The sequence below is a fragment of the Galeopterus variegatus genome, unplaced genomic scaffold (genome assembly GCF_000696425.1).
Source record: "Galeopterus variegatus unplaced genomic scaffold, G_variegatus-3.0.2 Scaffold86, whole genome shotgun sequence".
In the NCBI taxonomy this organism is placed as follows: domain Eukaryota; kingdom Metazoa; phylum Chordata; class Mammalia; order Dermoptera; family Cynocephalidae; genus Galeopterus; species Galeopterus variegatus.
The window spans coordinates 1013608-1023440 of record NW_007726197.1 but is presented as its reverse complement, the minus strand read 5'-3'; the positions used below and the strand labels follow the sequence as shown (position 1 = coordinate 1023440).

Sequence of the window (9833 nt, the reverse complement as noted above, 5' to 3'; positions counted from 1 at the left end):
AGAACTAAGCTCAAATTTTCTAAGGATCCCAGCCACTGGGTAGAATCAAACTATTTCTAGCTAGAGCCAAAATCATGACAAGTGATAGTTTCTAATACTATTGCCACAGCAGTGTCCAACTTGTCTTAGAAACATAAACACTGAATAGACAATGGTACCGTTTACCTCCTTTTCACAGTTGTGAGGCCAAAACATCACATTTTTCAGCTTCTACCCATGTCTTAGACAATCTTTTGCCAAAGGGATAGCTTGGGGCTTCAGTGAACTGCCAAATATGTTCAAACAGCCATCCAACTCTTCACTGTCCAGGAGTCATCTCTGCCTGGGAAGGTCTCAAGTTGCCCAGCAAGTACCAGTTCTCTCAGGAGCTCCCTATAATGAATAAATGTTAAATTCTCCCCACAGGCAAAAGGTGAGGGGAAGGAAAGAAATAGAGAGTGAAAGAGAAAGGTATTTGCTTTCAAGTAGAATCATCTAGTCCTCTGTTTGGCTGCTCAGAATTTGACTTGCATAGCCGGTCCATGATCCCCTGGAGCATGGGCTGGACAATGCCCAAGAGAGGCCTCTGAGAGGGGTCTCCATCCCAACAGGCTTCCATCAACTGCCAGCACTCCTCATCAAACACAGGAAGACGTTCTGGACGGGCCCCTGGAGAAAGGAGCATGAAAATCAGCGAAAGGGGGCCCAACACAATGAAGAGACATGACCAGCTCAAAGGCTGATTGCCCAGTTGGGGCTCAGTAAACTAAAGAATGCAATGAGCTCTGGTTTCAAATGCAAACATCTAGTGATGAAAAACTGGAACACACTGGCACAGGAAGTTGAAGAATTGGAAATTTTAATGAAAAAAAGCCGTTTTGAGATAGTTCGATAGTGTGTTCCCTGGAAGCAAAGGATTGACTTAAATGTCTTTTCAGGATTCCATGATGGTCTAAATGTGTATGTGGTCCTGCTGTGGAGTGGCCAGAGAGGATGACAGGAGGCCCTTACTGCACTGCCTGGGCTCAGTGTGCTCTAGCGAGGGGAGTTAGGACAAAGTAGCGCTTGTGGCTCTTACCTCTCCGCACATTGTTCCAAAGATGGTCTTTGCTAGCACACCTCTCAAATGCCTCAGGGAGCTTGACAGAGCCTGAGCAGATATACCAAAAAAGAATCCCAAAAGCGTAGACATCCACTGAATTATCATACTTCCCTATAACAAGAAGGGATGAGAAGTAATGAGCTGGGGGAGGAAGGCTGCATCATCACCACTACCTTGCATCTGCAGAGGTCCTTACATGTTTTTTTCTGAAGCTTTTAACATCCATTCTCTCTCCTAACAACCCTGTCAGGTGGGGCACACTTATGCCAATTTTACAGTACAAAAAACTACAGTATTGGGAGGTCAAAGCTGGATATTAAGAGAGCCAAGACTATAACATGAAAAAGGAGAAGGAAAATAAGACCTTTTGTTTTAATGGGACAGTCAAAAAGATTAATCCTGAAAGGTCATATTAGGGAAATAAAGTTGGAAAATACCTGTGTGTGGGTACATTGGAACCAGAATATAAAGAGTTTTAAAATAAGACAGAAGCATCTGGACTGAGTGGGCAGCAGGAAGTCAATTATGTTTTGAGCAGGAGGTGACATGAAGAATATATTTTAGAAAGATTATTCTGACAATAATAGGGTGAACTACTATAGTAGAAACAATGAAAGGAATTTAAGTATGAAGTAACTGAAATAGGATAATAGCAATGAGAATAAAATTTTTTTTTAAAAAGTGAATCTAGGGAAGATAAATGATGACTGTCTACTTGATTCAGAGTGGGTAGGAGTGTAGCTGTCTAGTTAACTCCTAATCCTTGTGCGTATCATGTGATGAAAGGTTGGGAGAAGACTTTCATACAAAATGAAAGAAATTCAATCACACTGCTAATTTTAGCTCTTGCCAATGCTAATGACTGATCTGCGACTAACTTCCATCTTCCCTGGCAATAACCACTCCTCGTCCATTCAGGCTCAAAATCTCAGTCATCTTTTAGTCATTCTCTTCTGCTCATCACCCACATCAAGTTAGTAACAAAATCTTGCCCATTCTTCCTTTGAACTAATCTGTCACATCTTTTTGTTTCAGCACTAATAGCAACCTAATCCTGGAGACAACCACTGCCTAACTGACCTATGTACCTTGTCCTTACCCACTCAAATCCCCTCTACCCACTGCTGCTAAGCTAATCTTCCACAAACATTTTCTTTTCATTTCTCCCCTGCTCAAAGTCAGTGCCTCCTTACTTCTTGCACAATAAGTCTTAACTCCTCTGTGTGAATTTCAAGCTCAATGTATTTTATCTCCAACCTTGTTTACCACTATTCCCCAAATGGATCTCTTCCCTTCATGTTTATTTCTATTCTGCGATTTTCTTCATTTCCCCTTCTCCAGTCTCCAGAATTTTCTCCGTCATGATACAGTCCTCCCTTGGTATCCACAGGAAATTGGTTTCAGGACTCCCCAAAGATACTGAAGTCTACATATAACCTACATTCATCCTCCCATATACTGTAAATTATCTCTAGATTACTTATAATACCTAACACAATGTAAATTCTATGTAAATAGCTGTTATACTGTATTGTTTGTATTTGTGCTTTTTTACTGTTACATTGTTGTTGTTTTTCAAAAATTTTTGATCCTCAGTTGGTTGAGTCCACATATGCAGCCCCACAGATACAGAGGCCCGACTGCACATGGTTGGACTCTGGAGACAGAGATTCAAATCCCAGCTCCATTATATTCTAGGTCAATGTTTTAGGGATGGGTTTCTTCATCAATCTGGTACTACTTTATCCATAAAATGGATGTAAAAATGCATCAATGTCACAGAATTGTTGTGAGGATTAAATGAAATAAAAAATATAAAAAACATACCCACACTACCTAGCTCTAAGTATATACTTAATAAATATGAGTTCCCTTCCCCCCACCAATTTTCCAGATCTGACTCAAGTTCTACCCAAAATTTCACCTCTACCACAAAACCATCAAACACTTCAATCTTCATTTATCCCTTCTCTGAACACCAACAGTACATTATATAGCACTCTGTCTTCTACTACTTCCTAATTATTTTACCTCTCTTAATATATATATGTCAATTATAAATTCCTTAATGACAGAGAAATATATACATTATATATATTTATATATATAATATATATATAATAGGAGTTATTATATATAATATATATAAAATATATATATAATAGGAGTTATTATATATAATATATATATAATATATAATAGGAGTTATTACATAAAGTCAATGTGATTAAATAATTGGCTGATTATGGCAATTATGGCAATAATAACCCAGAGAGACATCCAAAAGAATAATTGGTGACTCCCATTTGCACTTTTCTTTCTCACTGCTTTACCTTTCCATTTCTCCCCCTATTTGCCTTAGGATTTCCCCATTCTGGTTTCTCCCTTGCCTGTGCCAGACCTGCCATAGTAACTTTTGGATACTACTTAGCCCGAGGGATGACATTCAGGGTTAAAGTCCTGAGTCATGGCTAAACGCACTAGGGAGTTTGGCAGGGCCATCCAGCCTTACCTGTGAAAAGTTCAGGGGCCATATGGATTGGTGTCCCCACAATGCTGCCTGACATCATGGCCTCCGGTTTGCAGAATCCTAAATCAGTGATCTTGGCACGGTTCTGCTTGTCCAGCTGCCAACAAAACCGCAAGAATCACCCTGCCTCTGATCCTACACACAGCACTCAGTTGCATGTCCACACTCAAAAGTAGGTGCCTCAAAGTAGCTCAAGTAGTACCCAATAAATCATGCCTCAATCTCCCTGTCTCCAGATTCATTACCATTACTGTCTTCCTCCCCATACTGTGAGCAACCTGACAGCAGAATTGTCTTTTTCCTCTTTGTATCCCCAGTGCTTAGCCTAGTACCTGGCACACATCAGAATCTGAATAAATCATGGAAGAATGAATAAGTGAAGTCCACGGAAGGACACTGAGGACAGCATTTCAGCTCCTGAGCCTCCTCCTGACCCCAGGGCAGAAAGTTGGTAGGTAAGAAAGTTGAGGTCCTCTGGTCAACTGGGGAGAGCTTCCTGGAATCCCTGCAGTTTCCTTTCCTAAAGGTCCAAGAGAATAAATCCGTCTCATTTGGCTGTTGATCAACCTCTTAGGTTTCATTTTAAATCAGTAAGGGAAACTGAACCCCTGACCTTGGTATTATAAGGCTGCACTCTAACCAACTGAGCTAACCCAGGTTTCATTTTAGGGAGATCTTCTCCTTCCCCCAAACTGCTGTCATTTTTATACATCATTTAAGTGCTGCCACAAACACCTTAGTGATATTCTAATATATTTTTAAGAGGAGTATGTTAAAAGATTCTTTATAATTTAGATAACAGGACTGGTGAGTTCATGACTACCTTACCTTTTAAGGTGCATGTACCTATCTCAGCCCTCATCCAGCATCTCTGATCAAATCCTAAGCAATAACAAGACCTGAATGCCTCAAAAATATCATTGTCAGAACAGCAATGAAAGGCAGAAAGACTACTAGATTAAAGGAGACTAAAGAAATATAATAAAATGCACTGTATGATCCTTGGATTGGACCCTGGATCAAACAAACAGACCACATTTGGGGCAACTGGACATATTTGGGACAACTGCAAAATATTAATATAGGCTGTATATTAAATAACAGTATTTTATCAATGCTATATTTCTTGGGGGTGATAATGACATTTTAATTATGTAGAAAAATGTCCTTTTTCTTAGAAGAAACATGCTGAAGTATTTAGGAACAGAGCATTACCTGAAACTTACTTTCATGTATTTGGTAGAAAGGTGTGTGTGTGTGAGTTTGACTGTACATATAGAAAGAGTAAGCAAGAGTGTGAGTGAGCATGCTGAGAGAGAGAGTATGAATCTGGGTGAAGGATATACGGGTCTTCACTGTACCACTCTTTTAACTCTTCTGTGAATTTAAAGTTTTTCAAAACAGTGTAGGGTGATAAAAACCTTAAGCAACATAAACTAGGTCTATGAGGAAAATCTTCCCTAAGCTTTAAGTCCAAGATACTATTAATCCACTATACTGTTAATTCTACTAGTTTCCCTCTGGACTTTTCCTAGGACCAAACTTAGATTTAGATGTACCCTCCAAAAGGTCACTTAACCCACAGAAGCAGGGTATCATCTTGGGGAAATAGCTCCTACTTACCAGCACATTTTTCAGTTTGACATCACGATGGACAAGTCCCTGGCTGTGCAGGAAGCGGATCCCCTCTACCACATCTAGTGCTATCTGCAAACGTGTCTCCAGGGTCAGCCCAGCCTTGGGGAGACAAAAGAGCTTACTTGTCACGAACAGGGCAACTCCTTAATCCAACTTGCTTGAACCAACTGAGACTGCCTTCTGTGGGAAATTAAAAGACTGACTGCACTAGGGTGCACAAGGACAAAAAACTGAATAGAAAAAAAAAAGAGAGAAGAGGAAAGCAGTTAGGAGAGGAAGTGGAGGGAAAGCAAGGAGGAGCAAGCTGTAAAAAACACAAGCTTAATAAAATCCCTTGCAGCTGTAGTCAGGCCAACTGGACAACCCCGAATGTGACTAGAAGAGGTGCAACTGAACAACTGAAGGCATGAGCTCATTTCTAACATCTGAACAAACTTTGGAACTGCCCTTGAGGGTCAAAGTAAGTATTTCTAGGTCCCTCACAGATTTACTTCCATTGCTTTACAGGTCTGCTTAGCCCAGCATTTGGTTTTATGGGTTCAAATACCAAAGTCACTAATATTACTTCAATTTAGGGTCTCTTGAATTCTGGAAAATGTCACATCATTCATCCAAAAGTCCAAATGAGGTTCTCCAGTCTACTTGTAGAAAAGCATCAGACAATGCTAAGCTTAACAACCTCTTTGAAATGAAGAGGGTAAGCCACCTGGAGAGTCATTTTCTTCATCATATTGGTCCCTCATGACTCCTGGAGGCATTTCTAAGGTTTCCTCTGCCCTACTTCTGGAAGCCTCCGTATAAACTGATACAAGGGAAATATATGAAAAGGGACCTACCCTTCTGAGGTTAGCATTTCTCTCCTACTCAGCTCCAATGTAGGGAACAGACAAAAGAAACCTCTCTAATTCCTTTCTGGTGGCTGTTTTAGGTGAGGATTTCACCTTTACTCAAATAAAATCCTTCAGTAGCTCCTCACTATCTACAACAGAATTTGAATTCTGTGGAGGTTCTTAACATTTTGGGTCCTAAATAATTTGTTTACACATCTCTTTGCACATCTCCCCATTCCTTGTGTCCTTGTTGGCCTTTGAATGCTCTGGGCATTATGCTGTTCCTTCGCCCAGTATGGCCTCTTCCTTCTGCTCAGATTCTATTCATCAAGGTACACCTATCAAACTCAAAGTCCATATCTTCATGAACTTTTCATTGACTACGATTCTCTTGAAAGCTCCTGGCAATTACTGTTTGATAGCCCTTGCAGTGTTTAATACAAGGCCTGTACAAGGTAGTCACTAATAAATATGTGTTGACTAAAAAACAAAAACTGGCTTTATCCCCTGACAGCAAAGAAAGAAAGAAGAGCAGAGTTACAGGAAGCTTTTCTGCTCTTCTGAGTCTAGATTTTTACCACCACCATAAAAGGTCGAAGTATGAATGACAATATTCTAGATATATACCGTGGCAAAAAATAGGTTCTGAGAATTTTTTAAGGTTTTTTGGAAATAAGTGGACCAAAGCCTGATTATTCCAACAATCTCTTATGGAAGCTAGAAGCTCTGAATAAACAGGGAAGGATGAAAAGCCAGGGAGGAGCCTGTGGATCTGGCTGCCAGCTGGATCTCGTTCCCTCCTTGCCTCGCCTCACCTTCAGCCCTGTGTAGAGGTCCCGGTGTAGCCGCTCCATAATGAGTAGCACAGCAGTGCTGGAGCCACCACCATAGCTGTAGTCAATGACTGAACCATGGAGATCCACCAGTCGCTCATGCTTCGGCAGAGACCTGGTGGGAAGGAGAGAAGTCTGGGCTACAATCTTAGGCTCTAATCCTGCATGATATGCCAGAATGCAGGAAGGAATAGCCTCAAGGCTATGCTTAATCCAGGTCCAGAGGTAATGGCCCTCAGTGTAGACAGAAGGCAAAGAGAATGGCTTCTCTGAAGGACAAAGAACCATGGAATCTAAAAATTGATAAGCCTTAATGACTAAGGAAGAAAGTCAAATGGAACGATGAGTCTGAGAAATTAGGATGGTGGAGAGAGAGCAAGCAAAGACAGGAAAGGCCTTAAAGAGCAAATGTCTGGGCTAGACACAGAAACACTAGTCTATAACATTTTGAGACCTAGGTATGGAGAGACAGGGTGTGCTGTAACTCTTAGTACAAAACTTACACCAGGCTTCTGGCTGCTTTTCTGGATCTTTCCCATAGAGATGAATGAGACCAGGACCCACCTCATGTAGTGAAACTCCAAAGCCAGATCATTCCAGTGCTTCTCATCTGGAGGGACAACTGACTTGAGGGCACAAGGGAAGTGTCCCCCCCAGTTGTCACACAGGTATACCACACCATACTGGCCACGGCCCAGTTCCTGTCCCAGTTTAGGTTTACCTGTAAGGTACAGAGACAGAGATAAGGCAGGAGGGATGGGAACTTGCTGGGTAACCTCTGTCAGATTCTTAGATGTGGACCAGCCTAGAGACCAGGAAGTCATATCATGCAGGGTAAGAAATTCTGGTGTCATTATAAGCCAGTAGAAAGTAACCTAACCAGTTTAATTTTAAAAACTTTGTTCATGTTATTTGAACTATATAAATAGCAGGACCAAACAGACCTCAGGAATTCAAAAACTCATCAGAAAGTGCTTACGCAGCTTTGCAAGGAAGCACCTTATAGACACTGGGATTCCTCAAGGTTGGACATAAGAATGTCAGGTATCCCAAACCCTCCTCCAATTTACTAGGAAAAAAGAAAGACTCACGATGCAGCAAGACGTCTTGTAAAGAACGGCTCTCCAGAGAAAGACGGGCCAGGCGGGGGGCATGATCTTTCCGAACCTTCAGCCATAGATCTTCAGTCTTCTCCAGTCGGCCTGAGTGGCCAGCTTCCAGCTAGGAGGGAAACAGAAAAAAGATATATGACCTATCGAATCCCTACCTTCATCTTCCTCACCTGTTATATAGGAATAACAACATCTACCTCATTCAGATAGTTGTGAGACTTAAGTAAAATGTATGTAACATGTTTAGCACAGAGACTGGCACATAGTAGACTCTCAATAATTTTTCCTCTAGCATGCATAATCACATCTATCCACCTCCCCTCCCCACGCATACAAACACCCCCAAACAGACAAGTAGATGTCACATAATTGTGAACTAGCATGGAAGTTGGAAAGTCATCCCTTTCTGTCATTCATTCCTAAAATACTATACTAAACTTACAAAAAAAATTCCAACTCCCCCATTTTCTTTCCTCACTCAGTTAAATGGGGAGAAATTAACTGAGCTCCCTCCAGTCTCCCTAGAGTTTGAAAAATATCCACAAGAAAAATTTATTGATGAAATTTCCTATAACATAATATTATCCTTTAACCGAAGAGAAAGAAAATACTGATGGGATTTTTTAAAAATTATATGGAGAGCAGAGTGCAAAATATTCCCCTCTGAATGAGGCTCTTCTCTGCTGTATCTCCTTTCCTATATACCAACCTGCCGCAAGGAGGCTGCAAAAGCCTCATGAGAACTATTGAGCCGGGTCCGGAATTGGCTGCAAATGCTCTTGGCCAACTTGGAGGCACTGAGGCTCTCAATGGCTTCCTGGGCCACCTTCCTTTTCCATTCTAGTGTGATAGCAGGTGGGCTCACCCATGTGATACGCTGGATGATCTGCCAGGATGAAGACAGTGAAGTTATTGAAGAATAGGAGACAGGAACCACTAGAAAGACCCAGAGCCCTTCCTTTTCTGGGTTTCCCACTCAGGAGCAGGCTCTTAAGACAGGAACCATATGAAGTTCAAGGTTCCTCTCCTATACCTCAAAATCAAGGCTTGGCCCGGGGCAAAGCATCAAAGAACACTAGGCCTACTCTGTGTGCTCACAAACCCCCTAAAAGTACATTACATTCAGTGCCTGAGAGTGCCTGCTAAATCTCTTTCTGAAGTCAGTAAATAACTACATAAGAGCCAGATCGAATTCCAGAAAGGAACCACACTTATGGCCTCCAGCAACAATAAAGCCTGGTTCTAAAAACACATTTACATTGGGAAAACGAGAGCTGGCCAGTTAGCTCAGCTGGTTAGAGTGCTATGTTATAACACCAAGGTCAAGGGTTCAGATCCCCATACCAGCCAGCCTCTATGAAAAAAAAGAAAAGAAATATGAAGAAGCCAGTGAAGTCGAATCGAATAGCTCCAAAAAACATCACTTTAAACTTGTCACTTTTAAGAGTTAAAGGGAGCACTATTAATAATTATTTGAGAATAGGCATAAACCAGAACTCTCCCAGGCAGACAAACCAGAACAAATGGCCACCCTACCTTAACAGAAGATTTTAAATATCTGTTCTCTACTGAAGTGACTAGGATTCATTTGAATCAACTACAGGCTAAAAAATTTTTCTGAAAGCAACCTCTCTACCTGCTTGATTTGCTCCCACAGCATCCTTGTAACCGAGGACCCTGAGTGAAATGTGACTTCAACATGATAGGCGGCATTTAAGATCTGAAAGAGAACACACAAAAGAAAAATATGCCCTGAGTAGATTTCAAAAATGGCTATTTCAGAAATGCACTAAATGATATTTACTTCAA

At 41.2% G+C, this 9833-nt stretch overlaps 1 protein-coding gene across 2 annotated transcripts in view; it reads right to left on the bottom strand.

Annotated features, from left to right (window-relative positions):
• Window positions 1-346: 346 nt before the first annotated feature.
• The window catches only part of DSTYK (dual serine/threonine and tyrosine protein kinase), a 50857-nt gene continuing 41370 nt past the window's right edge, over window positions 347-9833 (bottom strand). Inside the window, exons 5-13 of one of the 2 annotated variants that reach the window (XM_008580641.1) lie at window positions 9661-9744; window positions 8734-8910; window positions 8004-8133; window positions 7477-7633; window positions 6895-7027; window positions 5235-5348; window positions 3594-3708; window positions 1058-1192; window positions 347-648 (exon numbers count right to left, since the gene is read on the bottom strand). In XM_008580641.1, the coding sequence (XP_008578863.1) occupies window positions 461-648; window positions 1058-1192; window positions 3594-3708; window positions 5235-5348; window positions 6895-7027; window positions 7477-7633; window positions 8004-8133; window positions 8734-8910; window positions 9661-9744 (1233 nt within the window). In that variant the 3' untranslated portion in view covers window positions 347-460. The remainder of the gene's footprint in view (window positions 649-1057; window positions 1193-3593; window positions 3709-5234; window positions 5349-6894; window positions 7028-7476; window positions 7634-8003; window positions 8134-8733; window positions 8911-9660; window positions 9745-9833) is intronic. The other variant, XM_008580646.1, reaches the window with a different exon arrangement.